Source organism: Dictyostelium discoideum (genome assembly GCF_000004695.1).
Source record: "Dictyostelium discoideum AX4 chromosome 1 chromosome, whole genome shotgun sequence".
Classification (NCBI taxonomy): Eukaryota; Evosea; class Eumycetozoa; order Dictyosteliales; family Dictyosteliaceae; genus Dictyostelium; species Dictyostelium discoideum.
Window position 1 is genome coordinate 2,310,467 of NC_007087.3, and position 20,062 is coordinate 2,330,528.

Below are 20,062 nucleotides of genomic sequence, written 5' to 3' on the forward strand. Positions count from 1 at the left end.
AATGAGGTCTTCATATTAATATTTAAAAGACGCTAAATTGGGGGTTGATTTTTATTTATTGCTAATGTTTTTTTTTTATTTAAAAAAAATTTAATTTAATTTAATTTAAATGAATAAAAAGAAAATAAAAAAAAAAAAAAAAAAAAAAGTAATAAATAGTATGTTTATTTTACAAATTAATTTGTTATAGATTTTCACACTTTTTTTCCTCACTCTATAATTTCAAACATCAACAAACATATACACACACAATTATCCATGTAGATAAAAAAAAAAAAAAAAAAAAAATAAATAAAATAAAATAAATAAAAAAAAAAAAAAAAAAAAAAGAAAAATAATAGTAAAAAAAAAAAAAAATCAAATATATCACACATACAACCACTTTCAATACTATAAGTAGTAGTGGATATTTTTACACTATAATTTTTAAAAAATATTTTTGAATGTGTCTGTAAATATATGTCTTGAATAATAATATTTGAATATTATCAGTGTTACAATAAACTTTTTTTTTTTTTTTTTTTTTTTTTTTTTTTTAAGATTAAATAATAAAACATAAAATGTAAGTATTACAAATAATAATTTAAAAATTAATATTTACTCTTTGATATTAATATTAATATTAATATTAATTTTTTATTTTTTTTTTTTTTATTTTTTTTTTTTTTTTTTTGTTTCTATGCAAAAAAAAAAAGAAATTATACTTTTATTATTATTATTATTATTGTTATATTATTTTAAATAATAATAATAATAATAATAAAAATGGTATCAAAAATATTACCAGGATTATTAAAGAAAATATTAGGTAATTACATTGAAGGATTGGATACATTGTCAATACCATGGTGGAAAGGTCAAATTGTTTTAGAGAATTTAAAATTCAAAAAAGAGTTATTTTCATCCAATGAATTACCATTTGATTTATTAAGTGGAGTTGTCAAACGAGTTGTAATTACAATACCAATTTTACATTTTTTAAAAGATCCTATAGTGGTTAATATTGATGGAGTATTTTTACTATTTGGTCCAAAAGATATAATTAATACATTTAGTAATTATGGTAATGATAAATCTAATAAAAAAGATATCGTTATTGATGATAATGATGGTGGAATTTCAATCGATAGTAATAGTAATAATAATAATAAAAAGAATGCGCCATCATCATCTTCATCTAATGATGATTTTTTTAAAAAACCAAATTTAACAAAAGAAGAATTAAAAAAAATTCAAATTCAAATTGATAAAGAACAATCGAAAGAATCAAATGATGGTTATTCAGCTGATAGTGAAAGTTTTAAATTTAGGATGATAAAGAAATTATTGAAATGTATTAGAATTCAATTAAATAATCTTCATATTTGTTATCAAGATGATTCAACATCACCAGGTGAAATATTCTCTGTTGGTATTACAATGGAGTCATTTACATTTCAAACTACAGATTCGCAATGGGTACCATTATCAAAGAATACTTCAACTCATCAACAACAACAACCAACTTTTAATCCATATGTTGGATCACAACAACAACAACAACAACAACCACAACAAAACACTGAAATTAATTATGAAAATGATAGTGAACATAATCCATTCATGAATAATAAAAATAGTGATGAAGGGATATCATCATCATCATCATCGTCATCATTTAATAATAATAATTTAAATATACCAACATTAAATTTAAATGATAATTATATGGATTCTGAAGCATATACAACAAATACACAACCAACACCAAAAAGTGAACAATATCAACAGCAACAACAACAACAACAACCATTAGGTCAAATAGTTGATCAAATTATAACATATAAATTGGCAAGTATATTTAATTTTTCAATTTATTGGGATTCACAATTTGGAAAGACAAGAATGGTAACACCAGAAGATATGGATGTATTGTTAATGCATTCAATACCAAGGCAAAAAGCAAAGATTAATCATAAATATATACTTCAACCGATTAGTGGATTTTTAAAGATTTGTTTAACTGAAGATTCAATTGAAAGTGTTAATAAGGAGGGTGTATTCAATTCTATTGCAAATAATTTCAATGTTTCAATTGGATTGAAACAAATTGATTTACAACTAATGGATATTCAATATAGGGATATGTTAAATTTATTATCATTTTATCAAGATTGGCGAAGAGTTTTAAGATATCATAAATTTAGACCCCATTGTAGAGTTAAAGGAAATGCTAGAATTTGGTGGCATTTTGCATTCCGCTCAATCATTTCCGATTTTAGATCAAAGAAAACTGAAATGACTTGGAAGGAAATTGAAGATTCTAAAAGAGTTAGAGAATGTTATATTAAACTTTACACAGAGAAATTTATAAAAGGAAAGTTGGGTAGATTGGATCAAAACCTTATCGATGAAATCGAGAAAAAAGTAACCTATGAAGATATTGTATTGTTTAGAACCATCGCTGAAAAGGATTTAAAAGTTACAAAAAGAAAAGATTTAGATCAATTCACAGAGAGTTCAGGTTGGTGGTTAGGTGGTTGGTTAGGATTTCAACATCATCATCAAAATAATAACCAAGATAAAATAACATTAACCAATGAACAGTTAACATTCTTGGAACGGTATTTAAAGGTTAATCTTAAAGTTTTAGCTGGTAAACCTCATTCATCAGTTTCATTGATTTTCTTTTTAAATGTTAAACGTTTGTCAATTTCAATTTTAGATTGGCAAGAGAATCATACAGTTGTACCATTAGCAAACATTGATATAACCGAAGTTAATTTACAAATGGAACAATCTCATAATACAAAATTAAAATTCTCTGCTGAATCTTTAGATATTTTCGATAGATGTTCACCAAATACAAAATTTGAAAATATTATATTAGAGAAATCAAGATTTAATTCTTCAAATATTAATCCAGATAATAGTGCTAATAGTATTGGTTCATTCATACTTGATCGTCAAATTTCAAATTCTGAATTTCTAAATGGTGTTTATACTGGTGTTAATGGTACTAATAATAATAATAATAAGAAATTTATTGATATATCAATTGTATTAAATCCACCAGAGGATACAACAGATTATTTCATTTATTTTAAATTGGAGCCATTTTATTTCATAAATTCAAAACCATTCGTTGATACAATGATACCATTCTTTACACATGCAAATCAAGAAGCATTAGATCGTTTGAAATATTCATTCATAAAGAAAATTAAAATACTTCAAGAATATTTAATAAATGAATTAAAACATTTAGTTAGAAATCAAAAAGTTGCAGATATTAAATTAGATATAGCAATACCAGGTTTAGTATTCCCAGAATCTTATGATCGTGAAGATACTATGGTATTGGTTTGTAATATGGGTAATTTAATATTAAAAACTCAACCACACAACAGTGAATGGGATTCAATGGATTTCTCTGAAATTAATGAACAAGATGAAACTGATGAAATTTTCGTACGTTATTGTAATCTTTTAAAAGATAGAGTTAAATGGTGGTCTGATAATTGTCCAATTAAAAAAATTAATGAACCAATTGAAAAACAAAGTTATATAATAAATTATGTTCAACAACATAGACAAACAATTGAAAATCTTGGTACTGGTAATGGTATAAATAATAATAATAGTGGTGGTGGTGGTAATGGTGGTAATGCATCTAATTCAAGTGAAGATGATGGTAAATATCCAGAACAAGATGATTTAGATGATAGTAAAGTTGAAAAAGAAGGATTTGATAGTTGTGATACAGATTGGAATAAAGTTTCAGTTAATATAAATAATGCTCAGTTTTATGATGGAATAGTTTTAACAATTAGTGATATCTATGTTAAAGTTTGTGATTGTACACAAATTAATAATTTCAATTATTTAATATCACCTTTTAGTTTGGATATATTTTTAGAGTTATGTTCAAGACCATACGATTTAAAATTACCACAAATTAAATGTAAGGCAGAATTATCAGAATTGAATCTACAAGTTTCAGATAAAGAATTATATGAAATCGCAAAGATTGTTGGTAAAAATGGTATTTTAGAATACTTTATGGATATGGATAGAAAATCATCAAAAGAATTAGCTGATATGTATGAAATTGTTCAAGTGAAAAAACCAAAGAAAAAATCATTCGAAGTTCAATTCTCATTATTCTCTGATACAAAATCAATTTTAAATTCAAGAAAACGTACAAAAGAAAGGTTAGTTAAAACTACACTATTAAGATTCTTTTTCACTAGTAATGCAATCAATATGAAATTGAATTATTTAGACTCTTGTACTTTATCATTAACAATGGATCAAATTCGTTGTAGAAGTTTAGTTAAATTTATGCAAATGAATATTCAATTCGATATTTCATCAATTGAAATTAAAGATTCAAATTCAATAACACCAGTATTATCAATTTTTCCATATAATTTAAATAATAATAATAATAATAATAATAATAATAATAATAATAATAATAATAATAATAATAATAATAATAATAGAAATTTAAATAATAATAATAATAATAATAATAATAATCAAAAACCTGAATGTTTAAATGAATTTCCAATTTCAATTACAGCGAAATCAATTAGTAAAAATTCATTAGATTATGATTATATTGATTTTGTATTAACATTAACAACTCAATATATAAGAATTAATTTTCCAAAAGAATGTGTAATGGCATTAATTGCAATCATTGGTACAGTTGTTACAAATACAACCAATTTCTATGAAACTAAGAAATCCATTCTTACAGTTGAAGGTTCATTTTATCAAGGTAGAGTTGGTCAATTTACTCAATCAAACACAACAACAACCACTTCACCACGTTATCATCATCAAAATCATCATAATCATCAACATAAAAAACAAAATCGTCATAGATTATCAACAAGATTAGAAACTAATGAATTTGATCCAAATGATTTGAAATCGAAAATTACAATTAATATACCAAGTTTTGGTTTAACGCTTAGTACAATTGAAAATGATTTAGTTGCATTCCAATTTGAGGATATTTCAATTGATGGTATTTTTCAATTACCTTTAATAGATTGTGAATTAAAGGTTAGAGATATGAAATTCATTGATTATACAGGTTCAGATGGTCCATATCCATATATGTTGATTACACAAAAATCACAATCACCAATGGTACCAGTTGTAAGAATGCATTTAGTTTGTCATTCAAATAGTAAAACTCAAGAATGGGGTTTTTCACGTTTAATCAATATAGCTGTTGGTAAAATTCAAATCACTTTTCTATTACAAACTATAAATTTAATACGTTTATTCATTCATGATATTACTTCATCATTAAAAGAATATTGTCCATTCTTATTTAAAGTTATGGCAATTGTTGATGATAATAATAAACCATCATCAAAAGATAATAATAATAATAATAATAACAATAATAATAGTGACAGTGATAGTGATAGTGATACTGATAGTAGTAGTAGTAGTGAAAACAATTATAATAATAATATTGATTTAAATTCACCAGTTGTTGAAATTGTTAAAAAGAAAAAGAATTTAACAAATTTAGAGATTGAAATTGATAATAATGTTGTAATAGTTCCAAAGAATAGTAGATCAAGATCAGCAATTAGATTTAGTGTTGGAAGAATATTACTGGGGTTAGATCAAATGGATCCAACGGTTGATGCAGTATTTGTAAAGATTTATGGTATTAATATGGCATCGAAATATGAAGATTCAATTGATCCAATCATTTCAGATCCAATTAAAATGGATATTAGATTCATTCATATGTTTGAAACTTCTTTAAAGGATAAATCAATTGAAGTCATTATTAAAATTGATAAAATTCATTTAAAGTTATCTCAATACCAATATAATCTATTATACAATACATATCAACAAAATATTAATCAATCAATTGTACCGGCCCCACCCTCAAATTCATACTCCACTGTCGAAAGACAAGATATTCTATTGGATATTAGGTTAGAGTTTAAAGATTTTGTTGAATTAAATTTAGAAAATGAAAAAACCAATGATTCAAGATTCTTTTCAATGTTAATTCAACGTCCAATTATTTGTTGTTCAGTTTGGAATAATGGTGATTCAGATTTCTTGATTAAAACAACTGGTATAAGTGTACGTGATAAGAATAAATTAGTGGTTGTACCAAATGGATTTCAAGAGATGATCAATATTACACCATATGATTTAGATGTACCAATAAAGAATGTTATTAATCAATCGATTAATGAAGTGTTTTTTGATATAGTTAAAATGAATATCGATGACAATGGTATTGATATTAATATCACAATAGAATATTTAAGTATCTTTTTCGATTTACCTTGGGTTTCGAAATTAATAACATTCTTATCACCAATTATTGATGCCGATTATATTGGTAATAGTTGTTCAAATTCAACTAATAAATCTTCAACAACAATCAATACTCAGTTATTACCCCCACCGCCTCCACCACCACCAATCTCATTAAATAAATCTGGTGTGAATTTAACAAATCAACAACAAAATGAAGAATTTAATTCAAAATTTAATAAGGATTGGAAAATATTCTTAAAAGTTGAAGTATCTGCAAAGAATGCAAATATTATGGTTGGTGATTTAAATAGTAAGAATGAATTAGTATTATTAATGAATTCATCATTATTGATTAATTCACAATTTGGTACTGAAGGTTTAATGAAAATAATATTAGAATATCAATGTATTAAAGGTTTAATTGGTAATAAAACAAAAGATCCAATCTATTCAACTAAAAATCCAAGTGCAACTACAATGTCTTTTATTTCAGCTAGCAGTCGTGATTTGGGTGCTCAAAAGAATACAACTCATTATCTTTGGAAAGAATTAAAGAAATCTTCAAAATTATTTTTAGAAACTTTTAAAACTAATATTCAAGTTTGTTTAGTACCTGAAGGTAATCAATTCTATTTCTGTGAATTAAATGATCTATCATTGGTATTCTCTGGTAAAGCATATAAATATCTATTAGATATTTATGAATGTGTTTCTGATATAATCTATGGTGTTAGTAAATCAAAAGATATTACAAATAATAATTTAGTTCAAAAACATAGTCGTTCATCTTCAATTAGTACAGATTTACCAATACCAATTAATTTAAGAAGAAGTTCTATAATTTCAACAAATTTAATGCAACAACAACAACAACAACAACAACAACAACAACAACAACAACAACAACAACAACAACAACAACAACAACAACAACAAAATAATAATAATAATCAAAATAACCAAGCAAGTAGTAATAATAATAATAATAATAATAATAATGTAAGTGGTAATACAATTAATAATAAAAGTGTACCAAATGTTCATGATAAAACAAAGAATCAATTTTATCAAATTAAAACTAGATCAGTTGAGATGTTAAGAGCTCATCAAACTAGAGTTACAGAGAAATATCAAGCATCATTACCATCAAATGGAAAAATAGCAGAAACAGAAGAGAATGAAAATGGAGATCATACATTTACAAGTGATGATGATGATGATGAAGGTGAAGATGAAGATATTGGTGAAGGTTTTTCATTAGATCATAGTACATCAAGTGCACCAACATCAAGATCAAATTATAACAATATAAATGAACCAATGATTGATTTAAAGAGTAGTAAGAAACAAGATGATTCAAATATGGTTACAAAGATTCAATTCTCACAAATTTCAATATCAATTAAAAATCTGAATATCATTATAATGGATGATCTTAGTAAACATAAAATGAATACACCCATTTTCAATATGAAATTAAATTATGGATTTATGAAAGCAGTTTTAAAGACAACTAGAATTGAAGTTGAATTCGATTCAGTATTTCAAATGAACTATTTCAATAATAGAATTGCATATTGGGAACCATTCATTGAACCTTGGTTATTTAAATCAATGATGACATTGGGTAAAGAATTATCAATCGATATATACAGTACAGATTTATTGAATATTAATTTCACAATACCATTAATGGATAATATAAGTCTTTTCCTTAGAACTTATAGTAAAGAATTTGGTTATCCTTTCAATTTAATTTGTGCACCATCCGATAGTAATAACACTGATAATAGTAGTAATAATGGAAAGAAATCTCATTCAAATCGTCATTCTCTAATTGGACAAATTAAGAAAATTAAAGAAAAAAAGACAAAAACTTCTTATTCACCATTTTTCATTAGAAATAGAACTGGTTCACGTTTAAGATATAGATTGGAAACTCAAGACGGTAAACCGGTTGCAGGTGTAAATCATAAAATGGAAGGTTCAACAGTTCGTGTTGTAAATATTGAAAATTATGGACTATTTTTTGAATTGGATTCTGGTGATTGTTCACCAATTAAATTCTTACCTGATGTTCAAATTAATTTAGAAACATTTAGTCAATTGGTATTGGCAGTCGAGTTATTGGGTGTTGAAAAATCAATTTCAATTCCATTGGATAAAATTAAAATCTATGACTATCAAGTTTATTTGGATAGTTCAACCAGTACAAAACTTTATGCAAATATTGGTATTAAAAATGGTACGAAATTAATCACAATTCAATTCCCTATAGTTTTAAAGAATTTAACATCATTCCCAATCGATATTGCAACGGTAACTAGTGGATTTGGTGATACTCAAATGCCAAACTATTCAACTACTATTAGAGTTGGTCAAGCAAGAGCACCATTACCAATCAATCGTATGAGAAATGTACAAATTAAATTTAAACCATCAGGAGACCAATACAAGTGGAGTACTGAAGCATTGGATGTGAATAATGTTATTGAAGGTGAAGATAAATTCTCTTGTATTTTAAAGAATGGTGAAAAAATATACTACATCAAAGGTTACATTTTCAAAAAGAATCAATGTTTTATCATTAAACTTTGTCATATGTTAAAGGTTAAGAATCTATTACCTTATCCAATTCAATTCAAATTGAAATCTCCAATTGAAAATATACCACTATTAAAACGTGAAACTCAAGCAACCGTTCAAGATCAAGAGAAAACTGAAGTTTATGAAATTCCATTATTGGATAAATTTAAAATTCAAGTTAGAATCGCTGATAAAGATGGTACATTTGAAAAGAGTGAATGGAGTGAAATTCGTTCAATAGTTGAACGTGAAGATAATAATGAAATTGGTGTTATAACAATATCGGATTCAAATAATCTAATTGTTGATTATCTTCATTTAAATGTAGAATTTGAATCTTATAAAGGTGAAAAAAAGATAGTTTTCTATAATCAATATTGGATTTTTAACAAGAGTGGTTTGAATTTATACTGTAAGAAATCTTATCATTCAAAAGATTATTCAGAGAGTCAAACTCATTTTAATCATCCACTTCAACAATTAGATTCATCAAATACAAACACAACCATTAAACCATCGGATGCCATCATTGTAACACCTGATCAATGGTATTCTCATCAATTAATAAAAGAATCACCATTGTTATTCTCTTTTAAGAAATTAAAAGATATGGAAAATTCAATAAGAATTAGAGTTGGTGATTCAAAATGGTCTCATAAGATATCAATCGCTGCAATTGGTGATCGTGGTACAATTGTAATTGATTCATCAGAGAAAAGACATTCACGTTCTTATCATTTAGGTTTATCAGTAGATTTAGCACCAAATTTAAAAACAAAAATAGTTGTTTTCACACCAAGATTTGTATTTCATAATCTTTTTCCATACACAATTTTAGTTCAACAATGTGGTGCAAACACTGATTCCACTACTATTAGAATTCCTCCATCATGTTCTGTACCATTTTATTATTTCATTAATAACACTGGTGAGTCTTCAAAACCAACATTGAAATTCAAAATTGATTATCAAGAATTTGATTGGTCTCCTCCATTTTCAATTCAAACATTTTCAGATTTTACATTTAATGTATTCAATAATAATAATAATGATAATGTTGAAAATTATAAACAACCTGATATTCATTGTAATCCATATATTAGAATTAAAACCTGTTTAGAAGTTGCAACCATTTTAGTTATTATATCAGAATTAAAAGAACCACCTTATAGAATATTAAATAATACAAAGTATCAACTTTCAATTCAACAGAAAAAAGTTGGTAAAGTTTTAACGGTTGAACCATCTTCATCAATTCCTTATGTTTGGGATTTACCATTGGAAGATCATATTTTAGAGGTATTAGTACATATATCAACCAATCAAAGTGAAAAGGCATCTTATAAGATGGATAAAATTAAAACTTTTAGACCAATGGAATTTAATGATGATCATAATCCTGTGGTTATTAAAGCGATTGTTGAAGCTGATGAATCAACTCGTGTATTAACACTCTCTGATAAGACATCATTTCAAATTAGTAAATATGAAGAAGAGAATTTACGTCAATCATTTAGAATTCATTTCACTGGTATCGGTATATCAGTTATTAATGCAAATCCAACAGAACTTCTTTACGTTTCAATTCATGATATCCTTTGTGAATATTTCATTAGTAGTTTTCTTCAAAAGTTAGAGATGAAAATTACAAATATTCAAGTTGATAATCAATTATCAAAAGTTACACCCTATAGTCATCCAGTTTTATTATTTGCAGATAATCTATTACCAAATACACCATTCTTACAAGTTAGAATAGTAAGATCAATGAAAATGAAAAATATTGATTACTATCATCATGTCTCTTTGAAAATGCAAGAATTAAACATTAAAGTTGAAGAGAAATTCCTTTACGTATTATTGGATTTCTTTAATAGTTTAGATTTCTCATTTTGGACAGGTAATAAAAAGACAAATACTCTACATAATATGGATATGTTAACTCCAATGTATAATGAAGATATTGGTGAAGGATTTATAGATGAAATGGTAGCTCGTGCTCTACCTTCAATCTATGGTAAGAAAATGTATTTCGAATCATTGGATATTGAACCAATTAGTATGTTTTTAACATTTGATCTTTCAAATAAGTCTGGTTCAATCGCAAGTTTAGAACAAGCTCCAATGGTAAAAGCATTTAGAAGAATAGGTTTCGTTATTGTTAGTTTTCAACATGCTCATATATTTTTACATGGTTTCTCATTATCTCATGCATTTGGTTCGAATGAAGAATTGCTTGCACCAATTTTCAATCATTACTTTAGTGAAGGTTTATCTGAAGTTTATAAAATATTGGGAGCATTTAATTTGTTTGGTAATCCAGTTGGTTTGGTTACAAACTTTGGAATTGGTTTTAAAGAATTTTTCGTTAGTATGGGTAAAGGTTTGGTAGGAAATAGTTTTACTGATTCATTTGGTCAAGGTTCAAAAAGTTTAGCAAAACATTCAGTCTATGGTATATTTGATTCGGGTGCAAAACTAACAGGTTCTGCTGGTAAAGTATTATCAACACTTTCAATGGATCAACGTTATATTCTAGAGAGACAATATATCATTGGTGAATCACCAAATACATTTATGCAAGGTTTAATATTGGGTGGTAGAGCTGCAAAAACTGCTGTTTATCGTGGTTTCTCCGGTTTCGTAAAATTACCTTATGAAGGTGGTAAAGAAGCAGGACCAAAAGGTGTTGTCAAAGGTATTGGTAAAGGAACTGCTGGTCTTGTGCTAAAACCAATTGCAGCTGGCTTTGATTTTGCTTCAAAAGTTTCAGAGGGTATTAAAAATTCAACTCAATTAAGTATAGAAAGAAAGAGAATTAGATTTCCACGTCCACTCTTTAGTGATTCACCATTAGAAACATATGATTCAGCTGAAAGTTATGGTCACTTTTTATTCCTTACCTATATTATCACCGCTGGTAAACTTAGAAGAATCTCTGCTGATCAAATTAATTTACCATTAATGGAAGTGGTTTCAAAGGATGAAAAATATGTTTCTCATTTAATCTATAAAAATAGAAAAACCCTTCTTTTTACCAATAAAAGAATTATCTATCTCTATGATACCGATGGTTTTAGAACAAAATTCGATATAAAATATACAAGAATTCATGGTGTTTCTGAAAAATCAGATCATATCGATATAAAAATAGATAAAAAACATAAACTATCATTCCTCTACAATGAAAAGAATAAAAAGATAGACTATAGAATCAAGTGTGTTGGTGAAGAGAAATCCTATATCTTTTATAGAATAATAGAAATGATTAAAACTTATAAACCATTTGCTGATGAAGAGTTAACTGTCAATGGTTTAAAGGCTGACCCAACTACAATGATTCCAATTCCACCACCACCCCCACCACCACTACAACAACAACTATTATATGGTTCAAATATTATTCAACAACAGCCACCAATTCAGTATTTCAATGATGGTAGTAGTAGTAGTAGTAATTTAACTGGTGGTAGAACAATTCAACCAATTATCTTTACAAATGATGCTGGTCCAATGAGAAATGATTTAAATCCAATACTTGAGAATTTATTAGCTCAACAACCAAATAAGAATATGGAGATTCCAATTTGGATTTCACAAGGTTTCAATCCACCAAAACCACCAGATACATTAATTCCACAAAGATTTAGAGACCCAAATTTAATTAATAATAATAACAACTACTATTATCCAAATGGTTCTGGTTATGTTTATTCCCAACCACCACTATATGATCAATATGGTAATCAAATTCCACCTCCCCCACCACTTCCATCACATCCATTAGCTATTGATCGTCCAACTACAACTACAACAACAAATACAACCACAACACCCTATCAATCATCTCAAAATATTCACTCAACACCATACCCAACTGAAACTCCTCAATCTGTTGTATTAAAAGAAGATATTTCAAAAGCAATTCATACTCCATCTGCTAGCTCTTTAAAGAAATTAAAAACCCCTCATCATTACAATGTAAGATTTGAACCATCAAGTAGTTTAGGCCCTCAAGATTTTGATATTCATACAATTCGTTTACAAAATCAACAATATCAACACAGTGGAAGTGGAGCACCCCCACCCCCACCAATAATAACCACAACAACTAATTCAACCATTCCACCACCATCTTCTAATATAAATCAACGTCAATTACAACATCAATTCTCTAGTAATTCGATAATAGAAACACCAAGATATAAAAGCATGGCTAGACAACAACAATTTCAACAACCACCACCTCCACCTCCATTACCATCCAATAACAGATTATCATTAACACCAAGTGGTAGTGGCAATATAAATTATAGTGATAAATTTGAAGTGGCATTGAACACAATTATTCAAATTCAAAAAATTCAATCTCAACAAATGTCATCACTTCAAAAGAATCAAAGAGATTTACAAAAATTATTATTTCAACAACAATCAACCGAATTTGATACATTAAGAAATCAACAAGAACAAATTCAAAACATAATATCACAATATCATCCATTAAGCCCTTCAAAAGCTTCTTTAGTTTCAAAACTATCCAATGAACTTGAGTCAACAAATAGTAATGTTGTAATTTCACCTCCAACAGGTGGTGCTTCAAATTAAAAATATAAATAAATAATTAAACAATTAAACAATTAAACAATTAAATTAACAAAAAAAAAAACAAATAAAATAAATATAAATATAAAAACAAATATTATTACATTGTTTTTATTATTTAAATAAAAATTAATTTGACCTTTAAGAGTTTATATATTTATAATAAATAAATAATTAAAAAAATAAAAAAAATAAATATTATAATTATTTATATATAAAAAAATATTAATACATTGTTTTTATTATTTTAAATAAGAATTAATTTGACCTTTAAGAGTTTTATATTGTTCTTCAATCATATTTTGAAATTCTTGAAGTTGAACTGAAATTATACTACGAGATAAACGAAGGGTGAAACCACAATAAATAATGAATTTCTCCATTGCTTTCTTTAATTGATCGACATGATCAGCGTTAAAATTATTGATTGTTTTTGGTGAAAGGAAGATTTCACAAATTTTCAAAGGACCTTCATTAACCATTGGGAAAACACTACCTTGAAGAATTTGATGAAGTAAATTGATTCTTGGAGGATTTGTATCCAATTGTTCCTTTAATTTTATGCATCTTCCACGAATTAATTCTATTGCATTTTCAATTGGAGATAGAATGATTTCACGTTTTGAAACTACTTCTAAACGATTCTTTACATATGGGAAAGCCAATTCCACAGAGAAAATAGTTTTCTTTTTCTGTTGTTTACTCATATCATCTTGAATAGCTTTACCTTCGGTACTGAATGGTACTTCACTAATGAATTGAGAGATATTGAAGTATTGATCAAATTGTGATAATGCAACATCAACAGTGGCGGCAGAAGATTGATGTTGTGGATCAACAATATATGGATCGACTGATACAATTTGAATATGAACTTTCTCTGGATCCAATGAATTCTTATCAACTTTTGCATTTGATAAGACTATGATTTCTTCGTCTTGACCGAATTTCTCTTGAAGGTTATTTTTAATTTGATTTTGTAGTACACTAATATTACATTTATGAGGTTTTTTATATATATATTCTTTGCCATCCATTTGTTCATCAGAAAACTTTTTACCAAAGAAACCAACACGATAGAATCTAGCATAGATACGAGTTTCCTTATTCTTTTCACCCAATTCGAGGCAAACTTTTTGACAATTTGATAAACTTGTAGAGAGTGATTTATAATCTTTCTTTGTTTTATGAATTTTTGAAATGAGTGAATGGATTTCAATTGCCAATTCATAACGATTACCCATCATTAAGTATTCAATGGCTTTTTCTAATAACTCTACAACATAGGGTAGTGACCAAATATTGGATTGGAATAAAGCACCACTATCTTTTTGATCAAATGTTGGTAATAGTAATTCTGATTTTATATTTGGACAAATTGATAAGAAATCAGATTCTAAAATATCATTAAACTTATTGGTTTGAATTAAATAACGAGAGATTAAATAAGCACAATGAACTAAACATTGTGATGCTTCATCGAAATTTTCATTGTCACTATGAATCTTTGAAAGATTTTCTAACCAAGTTAAGCGTAAATTTGGTGATTCAAAGTAACTATTTGAGATTCTAAAATACATTTCACTAACCAATTCTGGATCATTCTTATTTTGATTGATAGTATGAGAATATTTCATCAAGGTATCAATTCTATTTAACATTTCTTCGACTTGATTAATGAAAACACTATCACCATTTTCTTGTTGTGTTACAAACTTTCTAACTTTCATTAAGAAACTACTAAGATTAAAACTATTTTCCAATTTAATTTCACCGACTAATCTTGAGATTGCAACTGTTGATTGAATTTTCATCTTTGAGATATCCTTGGTTGATTGGAAATTTTTTAATAGTAATAAATAGAATAATGATGCTGATTCATCCAATAGATCAGTCATATTAATTGATCTAAGAAGATCATAAGTAATGATTTCACAATAAGAGTTATTTAAATTTTGAAATAATAAAGTTGGATAATTTGGTACTAAATAATCTTTAAAGATTGTATAGATTAATCTTAACATTTCCACACCAGAGATTGAAGAACACTTTTGAAGTATATTAATTATTATATCCAATAGAATTATGTTGGATTGCATTTGATCTTCATTGAAATCATCTAGAATATATTTTGAGATTTCAATTGATAGAATTGCAATTTCAAAGATTGAGGGTTCATCTTTAAAACTTTCCAATGACATCATCATAAGATTCAATAGATTAGTTTGATGTTTTTGAGTCTCTTTGGTAAACCACATTCTTAATAGATCTCTACTACAATATTGGAGGATCCAAATGAAAACTGTTAACCATTCTTGTACCTCTCTAGCTTCCAATTGATGTTTAATGATTGAATAATGTTCAACTATCATTAGGACATATGGGAAATAAATACTTGCAACTTTTTCTCTAATCTCTGCTGCTTGATATCTTTGATCATAATGATGTTTCTTTATCAATTGTTTTAAAGTTTGAATTGCTTGATTTCTAGTGGCCAGTTTATTATGTTTTAAACAACCCTCAACCTCTGTGATTAATAATACCGATAAGAAATGACGTTTAAAGAATTTCAAATTTAAATCTGAAACTGAATCCAAACTTTTGAATAACATTGGAAAATTCAAAGGAATATAATGATCATAATCGGTGGTAATCTTTAAGAAATTGAATTTAATTGTTACCATTGTTAAATCTTCATTGGTTGGATCGATTCTAGTGATATAATTATAGATTAGATTAAAAAGGAAACCTCTATCAATCAATGGGAATAAATTATTAATGAAATAAGGGAATTTCATAAAGAATTCCCAACTTTGAACCAACATTCCATCCGATTGTGATGGTATTAACATCAATACCAACTTATTAAGATTCTCTAGGAATTCAATTTTAAATCTATTCTCTCTACCTAAATCTGTATCTAGTTTACCGGTTGGTTGTAATGATAATGCCATTGATTTAGTCATAATATCCAAGAGGAACCAATTTAAACGGAAATCTTTAACATAGACACCTGAATTTATTGAATTTACCCATTGTCTACATAACTCTTCGTAGAGATTCTTTGAATCTGGTACATAGTCAAAGAGATATTCAGAGTAGTAAGTTAATAATCTTGATTTCTCTGTGCCAGCTTTTTTCTCTTGAAAACCATCTACAATTTTAATTACATGTAATATTGAATTGAAAGCTTGTGATGCAACTTCGTTGGCATTTGTGCACATAATTTGAAAGAGTTGATTTAAAATTGAAGGGAAGAATTGAACACAGGTAACTCTATCAATCTTTAGTATTGATTTAACTTCATTACTACCACCACCTTTAAAGAAAGAATCTAAACATGGATCTTGAGTGATTACACTTGATACCAACTTTGTTCTAAATGTGAAAACTGGCATTTTCTCTTTTTTAGAGGTTTCAGGATTAACAAATTTAGGTGAAAGATTATTCATATCCGATGAAATGGCAGCACAATAATAATCATCCTTTATGAAATGAATACCACCTTGATTACCCGATGGTCCCATAGATAATTGACATAATGGTACGGCACAATAACCAATTGAAGTTTTAACATCCTTCTTTGCATGAATATTGATATGGAAAAATGTGAATAACAAATGTTGACTTGTGATTTTCATTGGTAATTTAATTTTGAATTCATCAGAGAAATGAGGACGTTTATCGTGAAAACTAACACAACTGAATGCGCAATAATCCAATGGTGGATAAGGTGTAGTTGGTGATGGACCTGGTAAACCAGGTGCTGGTAATGTTATGGTATCCCAGAGTCCCGCTGGTATATAGGGTGATGTAGTTGGATAAACACATTTCAATGATTTCAAACAAGAGATATCATCAATCAATTGAACTTGAATTTGAATATTTGGATTCTTATATTTTATGAAAACATTCTCTGGATAAATGTAAAGATTATTGACATACTCTACGAATGGATAGGGTGTCTCTGAGAAATCTTGTATCTCTCTAATTAAATTGGGTTTCTTAAAATTTGTATCCACTGGTAACAATGGTACCAATGATGGACTTATACGACCTCTTAAATCCTCTTCAGACTCTTTGGAAAGTATTGACATTGTAAATGTACCTGGAATTTGTGATTTCAATTTCTTTAAATCTTTATCAACCAATAACATATCACAAATGGTCTTATCAGTTAGATTGGGTGTACATGGTATTAAATTTACAATTTCAATGGTATTGGTAATCTTTGTATTAATTCCAATTGGTGTTGATGTTAATGATGATGATGATCCTGATTGATGATTCATAAATGAACTTCTTCTTCTATGTCCTAAATGAAGTGGTAATGGTGGTGGTTGTGGTATTGATAATGTTGATACACCACCACCACTGCCATTGAAAGTTGGTGATAATGTAAAATTTGAGGATGGTGATGATGATGATGATGACGATGATGATGGTGGTGTAGTTATAATACTATCACCACTATCACTTCCAACACTACTCCTATTGGCACTATTTAATGGTGGTGATACAGGCATTGGTGGTAATGATTGATCATCAGCTAAAGCTAATGAATTAATTTGTTGTATTAATTGTTGTTTTAATTCTATTGGTGAAATTTGATTTAACATTGATGGTGGAGGTGGAGGTGGTAATTGAATTGATGGTGGTGGTGGCGGTGGTGGTGTTGGTGGTGGTGTCATGGATACTGTATTGGTATTCTCTGTAACTGAAACATTATTAAAATTACCTAATAGTGATAAATTATTTAAAGAATTTTGAGTTGATAAAGTTGGTAATCTATCAGCTGATGTTGAAGGTGATGACGATGATGAAGAATTTGCAGCAGATAATAATGAAGATGGTGATAATGGAGTTGAAGTTAAATTCATTGAACTTGGTGTTGAACTTAATGTTGGACGATGAAAAACTGGATAAGCAGCCCAAACAAATGGTTGTAAAATTTGACCACTATTTCCATCACTACTACCCCAACTTTGACATTTCTCTGATATTTCACATTTAAATTGTGCCAATAATGCATCATTCTTTTTCTTATCCTTTATATGATCCTTATAATATGGTTTCATATCTTTTTCAATATCACCTCTAAATATATGATGAACTCTAAGTATAAAATAAATATTTGGATGATATTTATTTAAATTAAATTTACATTTCTTTTGATTTGACCAACCACTTAATAAATCCTTTAATAATAATAATAATAATAATAATAATAATAATAATAATAATAATAATAATAATAATAATAATAATAATAATAATAATAATAATAATAATAATAATAATAATAATAATAATAATAATAATAATAATAATAATAATAATAATAATAATAATAATAATTAATAAAAATTGAAATTAATTTTAATAAAAAATAATTATACTTACTTCATTAATTTTTAAAGAATCTAATAATGATTTTGAATTTAAATGAAAATTAAAAGATTCTGTTATACGTTCTTTTTTATCTAAATCAACTATATAAAGACTACAAAAGAAAGGTTCAACATCTAAAGAGAATTTTAAATCTTGAACTTCACATAATAATTCTAAACCATTTCTTTCAGGTATTAACTCTTTTAATGGATCTGTAAAATGTTGTTGTTGATGTAATTGTAATCCACTACCATTTGTACCATTTGTAGATGACCTATTACCATTACCACCACCACCACCACGATGCGTTATTGAACCATCATTACTACTTATACTATTACCACCACCACCACTATTACTTATACTTATACTTATACTACTACCACTACCACTACCACTACTTAAATTTGGTGATGTCATTGATGGTGTTGATGAAGCAGAAGAATATGAATTTGCAGATGGTAAAATTGAATTATAATTTAATTCTCTTGAAGAGAGTTGTTTACCTGCTGTAAATAATTTACTTGAAATTCCTAAACCACTACTACCATTTAATCCATTGGATGATGATAATGAACTTGATAAATCTGAGCAACTATTACTATTTGAAATACCTAAACCACTACCACTACCACCAAATTTAATGGATGGTTTTCTTTGATTTGGTGATTGTAACATTGATGATTTAGTTTCGACAATTAAGTAATCCTTATAGAATCCATCGATTAATTCACGTACATGATATTCTAAACCACTAGTGACGATTCCAATAGTTGGTGAGAAAATGGTTCTTGGTATCTTTTCTTGTCTTCTCACTACAACTTCACCAACTGGAAATCTAAGTGGTTCCAATATATTTTCATATTCTTTTTCATATTCTGTCTCGAAATCATTCCATTTCATACGTGTTGGTGTCAACGAGTTATTATTATTATTATTAATACCATTAATACTACCAACACCACCAACACCAATACCAACACCTCCATTACTTAACAATGTCATTTGTTCATCTGATATTGCTTTTAAATTTAAAAATGATGTTCCTGGTGCTGTCCCTTTCTTCTTTTTTGCAAATGCTCTTAATCCAACTTGATCACCATTATTTAAATTTATTGAACTACCATTAGAATTATTATTATTGTTGTTGTTGTTGCTATTATTACCACCATTATCTGATTTA

At 27.1% G+C, this 20,062-nt stretch overlaps 2 protein-coding genes across 2 annotated transcripts in view; one reads left to right on the forward strand and one right to left on the reverse strand.

Annotated features, from left to right (window-relative positions):
* Positions 1–765: 765 nt before the first annotated feature.
* vps13E (vacuolar protein sorting-associated protein 13 family protein) lies at positions 766–13,491 on the forward strand (the record flags this gene model as incomplete). The annotated part of the gene is made up of 1 exon (XM_641945.1): positions 766–13,491. One exon carries the CDS (start codon positions 766–768, stop codon positions 13,489–13,491), a length of 12,726 nt encoding a protein of 4,241 aa, XP_647037.1.
* A 239-nt stretch (positions 13,492–13,730) lies between these two features.
* zizD (DOCK family protein) overlaps positions 13,731–20,062 on the reverse strand; it is a gene marked incomplete at both ends in the record, with an annotated part of 6,694 nt that continues 362 nt past the window's right edge. The window contains 2 exons of the mRNA XM_641946.1: positions 13,731–18,686; positions 18,892–20,062. The exon at positions 18,892–20,062 is cut by the window's right edge and continues 362 nt beyond it. Coding sequence (XP_647038.1) covers positions 13,731–18,686; positions 18,892–20,062 — 6,127 coding nt within the window. The remainder of the gene's footprint in view (positions 18,687–18,891) is intronic.